Genomic DNA, 19,836 nt, shown 5'->3' with positions numbered 1-19,836 from the left:
GCAACTGCCTGTCAATCCCTTTATAAATCTTATATCTCTGAATGTGGTTGCTTCCCATTCTCCTGAACTCCAATGACCCAACTTTTCCAGATAGTCGAATTTAACCCTTTGCTTTTCAGACAATATTAGTCACTTGACTTTCATCATAATCAAACCATAATATCCAACTTCTTAGAATGATCCTTGTTTTTAATTTATTTACGGAGGGAGAATCAAAGTAGGCATCAACTCGTTGCCTTGAGGCTTTCAATAGTTCAAATATATTGTTGTCTATACCTTCTCTCAGTTAATTCTTAATCACCGTTCCGCCTCCACGTTAACAAACTTTCTGTCCTTATACGTTCTTACATACAATTCCCTTTCTCAAAGTAAAACGGTAAATTCACTCACTTAACACTTTCAATGAAAATTCTACCGGTCTTTGAAAAATAACATTCAGCGTTAAGAAACGTAAAAAATGTCGTTTGTCTGAAAATAAATCCCCCTTGATTTTATTTAATATTTGTCTTCATGCGTTAAGTGTGGAAAGACGGGGTGGGGGGGGGGGGAAGGAAGGGGAGGGGAGACGGCTCCGAATGGTGCAGCGTACCCCCAATAGGAAACGTGGTAGCATAGTCCCCAATGAGTCACATTGCCACCGTGCGATGTGTGTGCTTCGGGACTGCTGGAAGGAGTGCGAGAGGTTGCAGTTCTCTGATGGACCGAGACAAGTACTTCGTAGGCGATGCAGCTGTGACAGATGGATACTAGGAGGGCTTTAAATTGTTACGCCGAGGGGCAACAAATGATTAACTGCAATGGTGAATGTGGAAGAGCATGTGATGTGGTCCCACAGATGCACTGAGGGAGCTGTGCCCAGAAGACTGTGATAGCTTACGGCGTGGATCCACGGAAAGTTAGGCTGCCGATTCTGGCGAACTTCGCTCGCTTACAATGGCTTAGTTTTAAAGTGAAGAACTGCAATCACCGAGGGGAAAAAATGCCTATTATGAAAGGCTTGTTGGCGCCTCAGAATACCTTTTTGGACACCATAGCAACGCGGTTTGATGGAACACGTAAGTGCGAGATAGAAGCAAAAGGATTGACCACCTTTGCGCTGTTTTGGGTATTAGTTTAACTTCGTAAAATGCAATGGAATTATCCCGACTGTGTAGCGGGGGGGGGGGGGGGTGTGGTCGAGAACGGTCCTCATTTCCCAGGTTTTATTCCGTTCTTTGCTTGAAGTTTCGGGTGTTCATGTACATTAGGGTATCTGGAAACATGCAAATAGTATTATTTCAGATGGAATCTCGACTGCGTGTGTGTGTGTGTGTGTGTGTCTAAAATAACACACTGTTCTCAGAAAATGGAAAAAAATAAACTGTCTTTGTTTGTTAGTTGTTTTGCTCCTCGGGGAACCAAGAAGTACGGTAAACATCTCAAAGGTCTGGGCTCTGGGAACGTGCGTTTCCTAAGTTACATTTTCAAGGGATCTTTCGCATTTAATCAAAACAAAACACCGGATAATTACAATCCCATCCCCCACAAAATATCACAGAACACTTAATGGGAGTGTTGGATTGAATCAATTATATCTCCCCACCACTAAGGGTCTCCCCAACGGAGCTGCCAGTCGGGTGTGAGGGTCGAGGGGAGGCTCGCGTGTGCACAGGTAACTCCGTTCTTCACCAGGCTGTTCCTTGAGTTTGATCTTGCATCTTCAATCCACTATGGAGAGTTGAGCTATTTTTCAGTACCATGGACAACATAAACTCCTTATAAGGCATACCGTAGACCTGCACCATTGAAGCGCGCACAAATAGTGTAATTAACCATAATATCTTACATATTTTATCTCTATTTGTAAGAGTTGTTCCACGCCCTCTTAATCCTATTTTAACACAATTAACCTCAACCCTCATGTTTACGCAAGCATAATGAAAATTGCAATGACTCAAAAACTCCATTAAAATCACTAAAAGTAACAAGAGCCTAGTTGCGTTAATATACAATAGCACAAAGAAGATATCAAAGATTATAAAATGGATACAGTAAAAGGCGCATAACGTTTTTTTTATTTCCCACACGACGAACTTTTGTGGTTCGACTTAGGACCTCTTGTACTTGAGAATATCGATGCTTGCATGGTAGAGGAAGACAGTGAGTGTTCCGAGTTGGTGAGGAAGTATTTAGCATAAATTAAATTTTACTCAGGTTTCGGACTGAAATAATTTATTTCCTCATTCCACAAAAGTTGACTCCAAATTAGGTCTTAGTTGTTGAGGGGGAAGCGGGGGGTTGGGGCAGGGGAGATCGTGCTTTGTGTTTTCCTCCAGAACCCATTTGGATTAGGGATTATTTTTAGGCAGATTTGTAAACATTCTGGAAATGATAGGACGGAGGAAATCTTTTGTCTCATTATGTCTTATTTCTGGAGCTGTCTAATCGGTTCTCCTAGTATTCTTATTACGAATTAACTCATTGCTTTATTTCCCTTTTTTTTCTCTCGACATTGGCTACATTTAGAATGTGCTTCTATTCATTTGAAATGTTCTTTGATATCCACAAGGAGTGAGTTCAGGCTTTTTTTGGGGGGAACACCGTTACTAGCAAAGCCTCGTTGACTTGATTTTATTGGCACAGCCATGTTAAGATAACCAAGCACCTTAGTAATTAAATAACGTGGTCTGAAATATTTTATAAACCAAGAATCCAGTCCAAGTGGCATTTGGGAAGATCTTGGTGGCTTCAGAATTAATAGTAACACTATCACAGAATGGTTATACATGTGCTCATACCTATGTGTACTTAATTTTTTTCCCTTGCATTGTACTTAGTTAAACATCTGGAAGGAAATATATGGAGTTCTATACAGGTAGGGGTGTGGGTGTATGCAGGAAGAGCAGCTACCTGTTGATCAATGTACTTTGGACAAAGGGCAAAGGTGTGGAATCATGGAATGAATATGATCTAACTGAATAGTGCAAGGTAGAACTGATTGTAGATTTCAGAAAGGGTAAGACAAGAGAGCACACAGCAATCCTCATGGAGAGATCAGAAGTGGAGAGAGTGAGCAATTTCAAGTTCCTGGGTGTCAAGATCTCTGAGGATCTAATCTGGAGCGAACATATAATGCAGCTGCAAAGAAGGCACAACAGCCACTATATTTCATTAGGAGTATGAGGAGATTTGGTTTTTCAGCAAAAGCACTAGCAAACATTTACAGACGTACCATGTGGAGGTCTAACTGGCTGCATCACCAGCTGGAATGGGGTGGGGAGGAACCTCTGCACAGGATCGAAATAAGCAGTCGAGGTTTGTAAACTTAGTCAGCACCATCATGGGCACTAGTCTCCGTAGTATTCAGGACAACATCAAGGAATAATGCTTCAAAAAGCCGGCATCCATCATTAAGGACCTCCCCGCCCCCCCGCCCCCCCCATCCCCATCACCCAGGTCATGTCTTGTTCTGATTGCTACCATCAGGAAGGAGGTACAGGAGCCTGAAGGCACACACTCAGCAATTCAGAAGCAGCTTTTTCCCCTCTGCCATCCGATTTCTGAATGGACATTGAACCCATGAACACTGTCTCACTACTTTTTATTTCTATTTTTGCACTACTTATTTAATTTAACTATTTTAAATACATATATACTTACTGTAATTCATAGGGTTTTTCTCTATTATTATGTACTGCATTGTACTGCTGCCACAACGACAACAAATTTCACGACATATGCTAGTGATATTAAGTCTGGTTCTGACATGTTCTTTTTTTGGTCATTTCCAAAATAATGCTGAACTACACAACATGTTTAGCACAGTTTACCAAAGGTCCAACCCCGGAGACAGATTGGATTCTTCAGCCATCTATTCAATTACATTCTGAGAGTTTTTGAGTCCTTTTACTCTCCAGTCAATGACAGGACACAGTAGTTGAATTATATGACCTGCACTGAAGTCATAAAGTACCGTCCTTCAAAGTCACTGAATAGTACGGTGCACCTTAATATGGGGAAGTATTTATCCAAATATAGAGCTTGTAACAGCAGAGAAATAGGTTATACTGGTGTTACTTACATTAATGTATTTAAAGTCACTCTGGGCACAGAGTCTTACCTTTATCATTGTGCATTGTATTCAGAAAGTTGACTTGGATAATTAGAACAGACAGACCCTGGAAAATTAATTAAAATATTATCAGATTGTCCTTCAAATTTCACTTACTAAATAGGTATGCTCTCCCATTTTGCAGTAGAATTTTTCCAGGCTCTGAAAAGTGAAGTGTCAATTACGTAAAGCAATTTATCAAAAGAACAATAGGAGATCTTGTTAACATTTAACTTGAAAACAGCCCAGATTAATCTGTCAATGTACTTCCCAGTGCATCAAAATAAGGATTTTTTTATTGTTCATTCAGTGACCATTTCATAATTTTACTATTTCTCTCAGAACTGATTCCCATACATTCCCATTACCTTTGATGAAAATCACTTGAACAAGATACACAGAAAGGTAATATAGACATAAACATGGCCAGTAGATTGGAAAGCAAATGATTGGCTTTTAACCTGCTAGTGTGGCATTTTCAGCACAGTACAGGCCCTTTGACCCATAATGTTGTGCCGACCTTTGAAACCTATTCCAAGATCAACCTGGCCCTTCTGTCCTACATAGCCCTCCATTTTTGTTTCATCCAAGTGCCTATTTAAGAGTCTCGTAAATCCCCCTAATTATCTGCCTTTATCACCACCCCTGACAGCACATTCCATGCATGTACCACTTTGTGTAAAACCAAACCTCCCTAATCACACTTATAGGAACTACTGATTTACATTAAGCAATGGTTACCCTAAATCTCAAACTTTACCAACCTCCATTTCTTCACCTTGAAAATCCTTGATTTGAACTCCTAACCTACGAAACCTATGCAATATTTTATGGTCCAAAATCCAATACATGATCTCAGCTCTACACTCCCGTGTTCCTTCCTTTCCTTAACCTCAGCTCCATTCTGCTAACAGCACCGCAGACCATCAGCACTGTTCCTTTGTTTCCCCAGCATTCTCCATTTTATTATTCCTTACCTATACATCCACATTTCTGTTAACTTCTCAATCTCCTACCACTTATAGTTCACTTTCCCAACAACAACAACAACAACAGGTATTTACCGCATTTAACATTATTAAGCAGCCCAGGGTGTGTTGTGGGAGTGATGTTTAACACAACACAACCTAGTGGGGGATATATGTACTGGCGACCAAATGCTTCGTCAAAATGTAGGTATTAAAGAGCATCTTGTAGAGAAGGGAATTCAAAAGCTTAGGTCTCAGGCAGCTGTAGTAAGAGATCTCTTACTAGCTCTTCTTTCAGTTCGTCCTGACGAAGGGTCTCGGCCCGAAACATCGACTGTACCTCTTCCTAGAGATGCTGCCTGGCCTGCTGCGTTCACCAGCAACTTTGATGTGTGAAGCATTGACATTAACAAGTCTGTAATAAGGAAAAAATTAAAATTCATGTCAAATTGCTGTTTGTTGATCAACTCTGCAGAAGATGCTGGGGTTATTCTATGGTCGAGCAAGATATCGCAATGAGTAAATTATGGATTTAACTGCTCACGCAGATGCCAATAATACGGTTTTCAGTTTCAGAAGATAGTGATGATGAATGCTGATTATTTTACCACTATCAAAATTGTCAATTCTGGACGTTAGGTTTCCATGATTCAGAGCCAGAATAACAAAAATAAGTTTTTTTCCCTTGTGTCAAACCTCCAATTTTTATCTTCCTATCACTTGTATAATCTCTTTTTGCTGTACTGTTGCAGGGAAACCTCTTTTACAATGTCGTAGTGTGATCACATCTTCTGACCATGTTAAATTACAACAAAGTGTAGCTCAACTTTGTATCTCTTCATGAGGGTGTGATTACTTTTCTGCAATTTGACAACAAAGCAGTACAGGGAATGATGCAGGTACACCCTATGTCACTGGTCTGTTAATGACCCAGCAGAGAGGTACGCACCTCTGCTACCTCAAATCATGTTTTTTCCTTGACAACAACACTCTGCATAAAGAAGATGGAGAAATACTTGATAAATATACAGTAAGATGAACAAAAGCTACAATAAATAAGAAAATACAGTTCATGTGACATGTCGAATCAGTTGTTCACTGTCAGAACTAGTTATTATTTGAATCAGAACTGACTGTACTCCCTATTGTTTTGCTCATCAATAGATACAGAATTGCCTTCTAACTAAACAATGTGTTGTAAAAGCTCTTTAATTCTTTCTTAGAATGAGAAATTTAATTTATTTCAGCCTTTAATAACATAATTGGATTTCTTTTGCTGAAAAATACTTCGCTCAGTAGAGGGTCAGCCTAATTCAAATGCCTGTCTTCTTCAAGGCCGTGGGACACAATGGCAAAAAGAAATAGAGTAAACTTTCCTTGGTCACAAGCACGAAACAGTCACTGTGGTATTGAACCCCTATTATTCAATACTACTAAACACTTTACATCCCATTTTTGAGGAAGTTGGTGACACTATAATTCTTGTTTAGCTTCATCAACCAAACACAAATTTCTATTACATTGTATCCATAAGACCATAAGATCTAGGAGCAGAATCAAGCCATTGAGTTTGCTCTGCATTCCATCACGGCTGATCATTTTTCAACCCCATTCTCTGATCTTTTCTTGGAAACCCTTAACCCACCTACCAATCAAGAAATTAACAAAATCTGCCTTAAGTACACCCAGTGACTTGATCTACACAGTCCACTCTGGCAATGTACTTTCAATGTCCAGATTCATCACACTCTGGCTGAAGAAATTCCTCCTTATCACAGTTCAAAGCAACGTCCCTTTATTCTGAGGCTGTGCCCTCAGAGCTTGGGCTCTCTAATAATGGAAACACCCTCTCTATGTCCACTCTACCTAGGCCTTTCTGTATCTGGTAGGTTTCACTGAGATCAAGATGAAAGTGGAATTTACAGATCCTGTATAGTCACAATTGCCTAGAATTTGGATGGCTTATTGCTTAATAAATTCAGCACCAAACGGCCCAATCCCATCTTATAACTTATGTTAGAGATCATTTCCGGGTGAAATCACATCAGTCATAAAATTGGCAAGTCATTTGTGTTTGCAATCTGTGCTAGCTCGCCTGACCTTTACATGGAATTTGATGCACTCCTCGTGATGTTATTGTTCATGCAATGCCTGTTTCTGCTGGTACCAGCAGTAGATAGCAACTCATAGCTCCACACAATGACGATTGTGTAACAGTTGCAGTAAAATCAGGAGCCCTCAGGTACCGCTTTGCAATTCTTCTTGATAACTCATTGGTAAAGGAATCCTTGATCCACATATTGAAATGGTTTGGTACAACAGTTTTTAACATCCTGCCGTTAATCCTGGCATATCTTCTTCTTCATGTTTAATGGCGGTTGGCAGACCAATGTGAGGTGCATTGCCGTCACCCACTGAGCATCATTCAAGCACACCATATACTTTTCCAAAAATTCTTCCACCACCATCCCTTTCACAATTGTGTCAGTACAACCCCACATAGTACTATGAGAATTATAATTCCTTGACCATTTGCTAACAAACTTCTAGCATTCCATTGTAGGATTTTAAAAAAAGAAAAGAGAACGAAAAAGAAGGAACAAAAACATTAACAACCCTTCTCTGATCGTTAGCTAACAAACTTTGAGCACTCCATTGTAAGAAAAAATAAATGAAATAAGAAAAAAACATTAACAACCCTTTGATGCCTAAATATTGTTTAACCCTCATTGTAAAGCATCATTAATAACTGCAATCCACCAATAAGTTATCTGTCCTTACTTCACCATGAAGCCCCTTTAACATCCACAAATTTCCCCCAACTAAACTATTTTTAACTTGGTCCATGGGTATATTTAGAGGCACTCCTGTGATTACTCCCCAAAGCCACTGTCACTTCATATAATTCCATTGTGTTACTTTCATTCCTCACACAGCTTTTAACCCCAAATGTTGCTTATGTTGCTTACTACCTTTACAAAACACTAAGAGTGTCCCATTTTTTAAAGATTTTCTGCCCACAATATCTCCTAATGCTTTATTCAAATCCTTAGTTAATCTAATTGGATTGAAATCAGAAAGAGGTCCACATTCAAAACTAAGCAATACCTTAAACTTTTTCTTCCTTTTTTTAATCACTGGATGATAAGCCACTGCAATCCCCAATCAGATACTTATTTTTCTGTTCCTCATAAACCTACCATTCACCTTCCTCCATACAAGTCTTATCACCCAATACCACTTCCTGTTCCCCACCTCTGTCTTCTGTCACTTCCTGCCATTTCTACCCACCCACCTGAGGGAAAACTCCCAACAGCAGGCTCAGTCCTTTTTCTTAATGGATCCTGATGTATCTTTTGAGGATAGGAAATTTATTTTTGCATTGCTCTATTGTGTGGTGATTTTCACACGTAGTGGAGACAAATGGAGTCACTTCCTGTTAGGCTGTTCTTAAAGTGACTATGGCTACCTTAACACACAAATTTCCCTCTTCTCTCCTCAAATTTATCTCCTTGATAAAGGCTCTTGTATCTTTGAGTAATACTGGAATTCTCTCCCAATGCCCTGCAGGCTCCCTCTCACCCATTTCTAGGTGCAAAGGAGAGTGTGCCTTTAAGGGTCTGCTTTAGCGCATGCCTCTGGTAGTAAATCAAATAACACCATTTCAAGATTCTTTATGACCAATTTTCCAGTATATTTTTTTTTGCAAGGGTCACAAATCAATATTAGATCTACACAGAATAGCAGCTTAGCACACCAAAAATAGTTCAAGTTCAACTTTGATGCTGGTTCTGATGCAGCTTGGCAATCAATCTGTGCTGAGGTTACTGGTACATTACAGTAAGATGAGTCCACTGTTCAGATTCTGTTAAGGAAAGGGCAAAGATAATCCAGAGGTGTGTAGCTCCTTGCAGAGTGCTCCAGGAGATATGATTTCCATTTCTGTGAAAGGAATGCAACTGGTAAAATGTTATAGAACTTGTCAGTGCTGAAAAGAGCAAATTAAGAGCATACAAATAATAAAGCAATGACTGAGTGACACCAAGTCTGAATCAGAATCAGGTTTAATATCATCGGCATTTGTCATGAAATGTGTTGTCTTTGTGACAGCAGAACAATGAAATACATAATAGAAAATAACTGAATTACAGTAAGTCTATATTAAATAATTAAGTTAAATAAGCAGTGCAAAAACAGAAAATAAATAGTAGTGAGGTGGTGTTCATGGGTTTAATGTTCATTCAGAAATCAGATGGCAGAGGGGAAGAAGCTGTTCCTGAATCACTGAGTGTGTGCCTTCAGGCTCCTGTACCTCCTTCCTGATGGTAACAGTGAGAAGAAGGCATACCCTGGGTGATGAAGGTCCTTAATGATGGACGCCACCTTGTTAAGGCATCTCTCCTTAAATATGTCCTGGATACAATGGAGACCAGTGCCCATAATGGATCTAACTAAGTTTACAACCCTTTGCAGCTTATTTCGATCCTGTGCAGTAGCTACACCACCCCCCCCAACTCCATGCCAGATGGTGATGCAGTCAGTTAGAGCTCACCATAGTACATCTGTAGAAATTTACAAGAGTTTTACTTGACAAACCAAATTTCCTCAAACTTCTAATGAAATTTAGCTGCTGTTGTGCCTTCTTTGTAGCTGCATCAATATGTTTGCTCCAGGTTAGATCCTCAGAGATCTTGACACCCAGGAACTTGAAATTGTTCACTCTTTCCACTTCTGATCCCTCTATGAGGACTGGTATGTGTTCCTTCATCTTACCCCTTCTGAAGTCCACAATCAGTTCTTTGGTCTTACTGATGTTGAGTGCAAGTTGTTGGTGCAACACCACTCAACCAGCTGATATATCTTGCTCCTGTACGCCCTCTCGTCACCATCTGAAATTCTGTCAACAATAGTTGCATCATCAGCAAATTTATAGATGGTATTTGAGCTCTGCCTAGCCACACGATCGTGGGTGTAGAGAGAGTAGATCAGTGGGCTAAGCACACATCCTGTGGTGCACCAGTGTTGACCGTCAGAGAGGTGAAGATGTTATTTTCGATCCTCGTAGATTGTGGTCTTCTGGTTAGGAAGTCACGGGTCCAGTTGCTGAGGGAAGTACAGATGCCCAGGTTCTGGAGCTTTTTGTTCAGAACAGTAGGAATTATTGTGTTAAACACTGAGCTGTAGTTAATAAACAACATTCTGACATAGGTATTATAAAATGAATGATGGCAGGAAAAAGACTTCTCCATTTTAGGAACTTTGGTAAAAGATTGAATTTCAATAGGAGAACTTTAAAGCACCCAGTGCGAGGAAGAACAGGGACTTGCTGTGTTAGTAGGTTGTTCATATAGATAACACAATCTTGCTGCAGGTGTTGCAAAATAAAGTGAACACCTGGTTTTAATTGCAGCCTTGGAGATCAAGCAGTAAGAAAGTAAGTTAAATGGAGCTGAATTTAGGAAACTGCTAATTATCAATCGTGTGTAATTGAGATTTAGGAAGAGAAGATATAAAGAATGTTTCCAATAGCTGAAGGATCAATAATTAGAGGGTAGAGGTTTCATGTGATTGATAAGCAAGGAAAAACAGTTTTCCCTGGTAAGGGGTCAGGAATGAATGGCAATTCCTGATGACTGATATAGATTTAAATATAGCCTTCAAAGAGGAATAAGATGATTATTTGCAAAGAGCTATCAGGAAACAATACCTATAAGTAGAATTGCCCACTGTGCTGTTCTTTTTCATTATTCTGAATTTAATTTAAGTCATAAATTCATACTTCCATCATAGCACAGAAAAAAGTCACTTGGTTCACTGAGTCCTTGTTAGCCTCTTGTAGAGTAATCAAATCCATCCATATTTTCAGCTGTCTGTGTAACTCTGCAAGTCTGTTTCTCTCAAGCGTCTATCCAAAAATATTAAACTAGATGCAGATTGAGAAGGTTAAATATGAAGTTGTAAGAGACAACCTTGTGGTTGTGGTAAAGCTTATGCAATATCAAAATAGAAGGAATAAAAGTCAACAAGCAGAAAAATGAAGTGTCTTTCTGTCAATATAAGAAACAGCATAAAGAGATTGTAATCAAAGATTCACAACAAGTTTCTGAAGAATGGGTAGAATGGACAGTATCTATTTCAGGCCAATAACATTTCATTATTTCTGATAAAAGGACTTTAAGCTAAAGCCTAAACATTGGTTTATGCTCCTCAACTGCTTCCTGACTTGCTGTACGTTTTAAGTATCTTCTATTTTGATTTCAAATTTCCAATATCAACAGCAGTGGATATAATTGGATGGAAGATCTAGTAGAATGCAGACGTTAGATGGGAAGTGTGACTCAATGAGTAACTACACCATCTGTTATGGCTCTGAGCCCAGCAAATGAGGAGGTCCCATATTCAGTGCCAACGTGGTGATAATGGATTATAATTAATCTCAATAACATGGAAAATGAAAGGGAAAAAATAAACAGCCTCTGATCACTATTCAGTGACACCCCCACCTCCCCGAAAAGTATGGATGTGAAAATTATAGCCATTTCCCCCTGCTGCCCCTTGCACTGTTTACACTTATTTTACAGGTCAAAGCATGAAAAATAATAATGCAATGAAACCAGACAGCTTGTACCTTATCATGAATTACTACCAATTAGTCAAAATAAGTGAAAGAGAAATTTAAAATGAAGGTGAAAGTGTAGTTAATAAAGAAAGCTACAGAAAATATTACTTCCAATGTTCTGAGTCAAATGGAAGGCTATTGCTGGGGGTTGTTAATTACCAGGAATGGGTGTTGAACAACTGAACTAAGACTGAAATGAATGTGTAATTAATAGTCTATATAAAATGTGCATTAGCAGAAGAGGATAATAATTACAGAGGGATTTTAGTAAGGCTGAGCTAAAATACAAAATAGGAGCAAATAATTCCATGGAGCTAATGAGTGGCTCCCAAGAGGACAGAGACTAGAGAGAACAAGAGGACTTAGCATTTTGCGATCAGTCCAAGGATATGAGGAATTGTAGATGTAAGTAGAAGATTCAATTGTCAGGAATTATAAGGCAATTAGATCTAATTTTGCTATGTATATCCAGACCACCAGCATTCTCAGCTGGTTGGGTAACTTTCAGGCAGGCTAGCAGTGTATTGCAGCTGGATCTGCCCCTGTAATTGTCTCGTGATGGCAGCTTGTACAGTCGCAGGGGCTGAAACTTCAGAGGTGGAACCTCCAGCACGAACCACGGTCTGAAGCCGGCTGTGTTTCCTCCCGTAGTGCTGTGGATCACTGAGCATGGACTGTGAAGCACGTCTGGAGTTTTCTAACTGTCGTTGTCAATAATAAAATAAAATAAATATCGAAACTAACTTGGCCCAGAACACACACGTGCTCTTACTACTCAAGCATTTCTTTTATTTTACTTGTGCACAAGGAGAACAGGATGGTCACCCACTCCATTCTGACATCTGAATAGAACACTACTATTTGATACAGAATTGGTTTATCATTTATGGATGTTAACTATTTGGTAAATTGTATATGTTTAAGTTCCTTACTTGCAAGATCAATCGCCATACACAATTAAGGTATTAGAAGTCAATCGGAACTTCAAGCTGACAACCAATCATATTTTGAGGTTAGTAAAGCAATTGTCCCTTAGTCTTTGAGTGTATTTCACATCCTTCCATTATTCCTATCTCATCTGTCTCCAGTGGCCCCTGTTATGTCAAGGGATGCTATATTTTAAGAAGACCCTTTTGGAAAATTCTCACTACAGAGGCCTCACTCATCTAACTGAAGCACACATTGCTGCACTTACGCCAGCCTAACTCATCTGCAGTAAGCAGAGTTGTCTCCGGCAGTCTCACTTCAAAGATCTCCCTTGACTACAAAGTTCCCAGGCCATCGATGCCTGGATGTTGTCTTTAACCCTTACCATAACTTCCACACTCCCTTCTCTTTGTCATGTACAGGACAACATAAATCTTATTGAATTTCAACAGTGCAGAGTCTCTGAAACTCCATAACAGTTTCATCAGGGATAGTTGGCTGTTGACATCAGGAACGTATGTGTAACACTCTTGGCTAATAATGGCACACAAAACCACTTGTTTTAGACAACAGAAAGTCTAATGGTGGTTGATTTTGAAAAGCCACAGTGCGGATTGCCAGCATTTCAGCAGCCGTGTCTTTGATGGCCTGGTTCATATCATGTCGTATTAAGGCTGTGTTAGTAGCCAATTTCTCCATCATTGCTGAGGCCATGTTAATGCTTTTACAAGCCAGCCTGGCAGGTCCCAGAACAGGAACACTACAATACAGAAACACTCAGTCTCCATAGTACTTCAATGAGACAGAGACAGGGAGAGAGAGAGAGGGCAGGTGGTACATCTATGGGTCTACGTAGCCCAGATAACAACAACTCCTTTGGTTCAGGCGAAAGATCCCATGTTAGAAGGGGAGCCCTGTCAGCCAGTGTTAGGGCTGACGACCACGTTCCCAGTAAGTATTGTTAATGGGAATCAGTATACACATTGCATGTTCTGTTACCCAAGTCTAGTCCCATCCCTTGATGGTTACAGTAACATACTTCGCCCCTAACCTCATGAAGCAACTTTGGAGTGGTGGTGGGGGTGGGGGGAAAGTGCTTCTGCAACTGTAGGTTGATACCATCCCTCAAAGCAGTTGGATTGGCGAGTCATTCCTATGGGTAGTGCAGTCCCGTGGCTCCCTTTACAGTGCTAATTTTGCTACCAAAGTACAACACAAAATCAGATTCATTACAGTTCAGGGATATAATCACATTGTCAAGCCACCTCCTGAATGTGTAGGCCCTCTCTACAGCAGACCCAACAACCTGACCAGTTAGTATGCGACACATATTCATTCGTAAGGGGAAGAAAAGTGTGAGCAGTATTAGTGTGTGAGACACTTCTGCATTTAGGTGGAAAATAGACGCCCACATTGCCCCAAACTTATCATGCATAGTGATTACTTAAGGTGGTAAATCGCAAAGATCAAGAGTTCAGTCCATCAGTCCTTATCATAAAAGTTCTTCTGGCCATCTGTTCCCTCTCCGGTGGCATTAATGTCTACATGCGAGGCATGTCTCCACGTTGGCTTTACTTTGACCTTTAAAGCAGCTTATGTAATCAACAATACTTGGAATGGACCTTCCCAGAGGGGCTCCAGTCAGTTCTTTTTGTCAGTAGGCTCTCACTTGTACCCAATCTCCCGGCCGGTAGGTCTGATACTCTGCAGCAAGCATGATCCACTGAGCATCAAATACCTGTTGATGGAAACTTTAAGAGCTTATGTTAGTGCCACACAATAATGCACCGTGCTTTCACTCATAATGTGGGCGTCCATCAGTTTAGTTAAAGAGGGAGGGGCAGCTGGTAAGAGCACAGGACATTCCAAAACTATCTTACGTGGAGAGAGGCCTGTTACGCAGTTTAGAGTGCAGTGCTTTGTCATGAGGGCCAGTGGAAGCACCTCTGGTCATTTGAGCTTGGTCTCGTTGTGCAGTTTGGTTAAGTGCACTTCAGGCCCCCGTTCTGTCTTTCAGCTGCCCCATAAGACTGAGGGTGGAAGGGCAGGTGAAGTGATGCTTACGCTACAAGGCTTTCATCAACTCATGTGACTTTACCTGTAAAGTGAGGACCGTTATCACTTGAGATTTTCTTGGGGATCACAAACCTAGGAATAAATTCTCATAATAAAAATTATCAACAGTTACGGCATCATTTCTCTGAGTTGGATAAACTTTTACCCATGGAGATAATGAACAAAATAACAAGTGCATAATCATAACCCATACATTTTGGTAGCTGCATAAAGTCCATTGGAGATGCACAAGTAACCTCCGAAGGGAGGGCTCCGCATTGGCAGATACCGGCAGAGTCCTTCGGGATCAGGTCTCTGCCAAGTCGTACAGTCGCTGCTACTTTTCTTGCTCTGGCCGAGAATTTCTCATTTTCTGTTGCACCCAGCCTCCTCTATACTGTAGTTTAGCACATAGTGTGCTTTAGTTCAGAAAGTTGTTTCAGTTTCTCACACACACTGGTTCATCAGAACAACTTGGAAAGCACTGGAGTGCTACGTGGCCACAAAGGTCTACTGTTGCTGCCTTAGCAAAGGAGTCAGCTCCTTTCTTCTGTCTAGTTAATATGAGCCACATAGTTTATAACAGCAATTGCAGTAAGTAACTTAAAAGCATAAAAGGGTTGATATTTAGTTCTCCGCGTTTTATCGAAGTTCCGAATAGGTGACAAACCCATGTAGGTTCCTTAATTCTCCACTGTCAGGAACTACTCCTAAGGTATAATGAGATTCAATGTAATTCTTTACAGCAGCACCGGCTGTACGGATGTAGGCTTTTGTTAAGTTAAAAAGGTTCAGCTGCCTGAGCAGAACAGAAGGGATGATGGTATCTGTGCTGCCTCAGCTGTTGTATGAAATGCACACAATACATTTCCACCAGGATTTTCCACTAAAATTTTTGGAGGAAAAACCATCAAAGAAAAAATATTACATGCAGAATTAAAATTGTGTAAGTTCTTAAGTACAGTTCTGGAACGGATTATTTAAACTGCGTAGTCTATGGAGCTGCTGGCAGTGGAGGCAGAAACTGTTATCAAAATCGCCTTGGCCGAGGGCATCTTCAAGCTCAGTGGTCAGTTGTACTGCTGGACATTGCTTGTACTGGCTGGTTACTTGATTTTATTTATTGTTTATTTATTTTATTTGTTGTTTTATAGCATTGAGAACGATAGTTGCAAACTCATTTTCGCTGTATTGGTGCATGACAAATTGTACTATGCAATGACAATAAAGATATTTCATTTCATTTCAGGCTGTCCGCAGACAAAACCATACCCCTCACGGACATCCCCATGTTTACTCATACTGTGTCCACCATCCCAGTTCCATGTTTGTTGGCTCAAAGAACTAAAACCCATACGTTCAGAACAGCATTATCTAAAGAATTACAGTGTTCAAAAGATGAATTACCAATTACAAGTGGGTCACATGAGCCACATGTGTATAAATCAGGTAATGTTAAAACCGAAGTTTACAGTGAAATTTTAAACAGAAGTTAACCAAAATAGTCATAGTCATACTTTATTGATCCCGGGGGAAATTGGTTTTCATTACAGTTGCACCATAAATAATTAAGTAGTAATAAAACCATAAATAGTTAAATAGTAATATGTAAATTATGCCAGGAAATAAGTCCAGGACCGGTCTATTGGCTCAGGGTGTCTGACCCTCCAAGGGAGAAGTTGTAAAGTTTGATGGCCACAGGCAGGAATGACTTCCTATGACGCTCTGTGTTGCATATCGGTGGAATGAGTCTCTGGCTGAATGTACTCCTGTGCCCAACCAATACATTATGTAGTGGATGGGAGACATTGTCCAAGATGGCATGCAACTTGGACAGCATCCTCTTTTCAGACACCACCATCAGAGAGTCCAGTTCCATCCCCACAACATCACTGGCCTTACCAATGAGTTTGCTGATTCTGTTGGTGTCTGCGACCCTCAGCCTGCTGCCCCAGCACACAACAGCAAACATGATCGCACTGGCCACCACTGACTCGTAGAACATCCTCAGCATCGTCCGGCAGATGTGAAAGGACCTCAGTCTCCTCAGGAAATGTGGTCATGTCAATTTGGTTAAATATAAAACAAAGCTATAAGTTAAAATAACATTCAAGTTGTATAGAACAGCTATTGCAATACCTTTAAAGCAATGTACAATATTGCCCAGATGCTATAGTGGAACAGCCGGAAACTCTCAGACAAGTATTGTCCCAATTCTGCTTAACAACTTTAACCCTTTGATATTGTAATTGCTTTTGGCAATATTGCAAAATATTCGCAATTTTATTTAACTCTCTCATCTCGCACAAGTAACAGCATGCTTTTCTTCAAGCCAGCTTGCAATTCATTTACAGTAGCATTCACTAAGATGTGCGTTCCCGCTTCTAGAGGCAATCCAGAATACTTCAGAGAACATTTAAACATGTGTTCTACATATTCGTTAACATCAGTCTCCTGTCCGACACTGCATTTTTATGCCAATCTACAGTGCGAGGGTAACATTTTCTTAAGGGCTCCTACTAGATCAGTTCAAGGTATATTTAAATCAATATTTCACTCATCCACTCTGTCCCCCATCTCCTGTAGTGCAATTGGGAACACGCGCCTGTGACAGGTCACAGGCTGACACTGGTCTCACTGAGACTCAAGAGGTGTCACTTGGTGTGGGCCTTGTTGAAACCGTGCCTTGAGAAGGCAGGGGTACAGCATCTAGTTCATCATCAGACTCTGGTGCCAATTGTTTCTTTTCAAACTCTTCGAGATAGACTGCGTTATCCTTTGTCAGTTCTTCCTGTGTCTTTTCCTGTAACTTTTGCTCACTTTCTCTGCATTTTACAGGATTCATCCAACTGCTTTTGCATTTCCCACCTCTATTGAACAATCACAGGCCACCCTACAGTCTCCTGACATTTTCCTTTCTCTAACAACGCCTGCACACACTCACTTAGTCCCTTCCACCCATACAATGTACGAGGGGTGATTAATAAGATCATGGCCTAAGGTAGAAGGAGTCAATTTTAGAAAACCTAGCACATTTATTTTTCAACATAGTCCCCTCCTACATGTACGCACTTCATCCAGCGGTCGTGGAGCATACGGATCCCTTCTTTGTAGAAGTGGTCCACAGCAGGGGTGATTGATAAGTTCGTGGCCTAAGGTAGAAGGAGATGAGTTATACAGCTCTCATTACATGCACATGCAGTCCAACCCTTTGAGTGATAATGCAGAAAGTTTGAAGTTAATAACTCATCTCCTTCTACCTTAGGCCACAATCTTATCAATCACTCCTGCTGTGGACCACTTTCTGGAGGTCCAAGACACTGAATTCTACAAAGAAGAGATCCGTATGCTCCACGACCGCTGGACTAAGTGTGTAAATGTAGGAAAAATAAATGTGCTAGGTTTTCTAAAATTGACACCTTCTACCTTAGGCCACGAACTTATTAATCATCCCTCGTACTTCTCAAGATGCTTAATGCTTTCTGGCACGAGCATGCATGCTACTGGAGAATTTCAGAGGTCCAGGATAAGGGACTTTCACGCTACCATTTGCGCATGCACACACACAGACACACAGGCAGCCACACACTTTTCTTAATTCCTTTTTTTAACAACACACTTACTGAATTTTCCTGTACTTTGTGCAGGATCCAACCCAGACCACAGCAACACCTCATGCAGAACAACACCTGGACTATGGCAACACCTCATGTGGGACACCACCCAGACCTTGTAAAACTTGTACAGAACACAATCTGGACCATGGCAACCCTTTTCCAACGCTGCAGCTTTCCTATGTTAGTGACTAAGGTGTTGGTAACACTTGTGATCTAGCAACAGACTCTGTTCCTTGCTCAAATATGAGCAGCCTCGGGTTTAGGACATTGGCTATTGGGGCTGAATTCCTTTCTCCCATATAACAAAGTCAAGGGTTAGCCAGCTTGGTGGTATCTCCAATTAACTGTTGTCACTGATAATAAAATAAAATAACTAAACTAACGGGGCCCGGAACACACACTCGTACAACTCAAACATACTTTTATTTTACTTGTGCACAAGGAGAACAGCATGGCCCCTGTCACCCACACTGTTCTGATATCTGAATAGAAAACTGCTATTGTTACACAGAATTAACTCATTAGTTACAGATATTGACCATTTAGTAAATTGTATATATTTAAATTCCTTACTTGCACAATCGATCGCCCTTCACAATAGAGGTGTTACAGTCAATCAAAACCTCCATCTGACAACAGACGATATTTTGAAGTTAGTAAAGCAACCAGTAAGTTCCTTACTTGTTGCGTGTGTTTCACATCTTTCCATTATTTCCCTATCTCACCTGTCTCCTGCACCCCCTGTTGTGTAAAGGGATGCTAAATTTGAGGAAAACCTTTCTAGAGAAACTCACTACAGAGGCCTCACTCGTCTGCTACAGTCACTTCAGCCTATCTCATCTGTCGTAAGCAGAGCTGCCTCTGGTGGTCTCCTTTCAAAGGTTTCATTTGATTACAACTGCCCCAAGCCTGGCCTGTTGTCTTTAACCCTTGCCTTACCGCAACTTCCACCCCAGAGGCGTTTCCTCCCGTGGTGTTGTGGTTGAGAATTGATCAGTGACCATGCATGGACTGAGGAGCAGATCTGGAGCTTTCCCCATCTGCGTGATTCAGCCCCTGAGTGAGTGAAATATTTACCCTGTCTTTCCACACCAATCCTTGTAACACAGGGACAGCAATCCCTTGGTCTTGATAATTTTCAGCTTATTAAAGCACCAATTAAAAAAATGTCTGTGGTGTTTACATGCAACTTGATGTTGACACAATGAAGCCCATAATTGTTAATATTTATCTTTGATACTGTAAATGATTTTGTTGTCACACTCACATGACAGTGATGTGTGATATGACATTCGCATTATTAAGCTGCTGTGTAAAAGAAAGGGAAGGTTTGACAAATGTACTTTCACTTATTTTCACAAATTCAAGACATTAATAAATTTAATGTGCCAATTAAATGGTTACTTCCACTGGTCGGTGATCAGACACTTTGTGGGTGTGACTTTAAACTGGAGCAGACAACAATTAATGGTGTTTGCCTCATACACCTGGGTTCTCCTCTAGGGCTTATTGTAATACACAGGAGAATGAGTCCACTTTGTGTGTGTGTGTGTGTGTGTG

At 40.6% G+C, this 19,836-nt stretch overlaps 1 protein-coding gene across 2 annotated transcripts in view; it reads left to right on the top strand.

The window, feature by feature from the left end:
- The first annotated feature begins 793 nt into the window (after positions 1-793).
- The window catches only part of LOC134340243 (potassium voltage-gated channel subfamily H member 8-like), a 221,502-nt gene continuing 202,459 nt past the window's right edge, over positions 794-19,836 (top strand). For both annotated transcript variants that reach the window (XM_063037244.1, XM_063037245.1), the window contains exon 1: positions 794-1,055. In XM_063037244.1, coding sequence (XP_062893314.1) covers positions 980-1,055 — 76 coding nt within the window. In that variant the 5' untranslated portion in view covers positions 794-979. The remainder of the gene's footprint in view (positions 1,056-19,836) is intronic.

Source organism: Mobula hypostoma, chromosome X1 (genome assembly GCF_963921235.1).
Source record: "Mobula hypostoma chromosome X1, sMobHyp1.1, whole genome shotgun sequence".
Classification (NCBI taxonomy): Eukaryota; Metazoa; Chordata; class Chondrichthyes; order Myliobatiformes; family Myliobatidae; genus Mobula; species Mobula hypostoma.
This window is presented reverse-complemented; position numbering and strand designations above follow the sequence as displayed.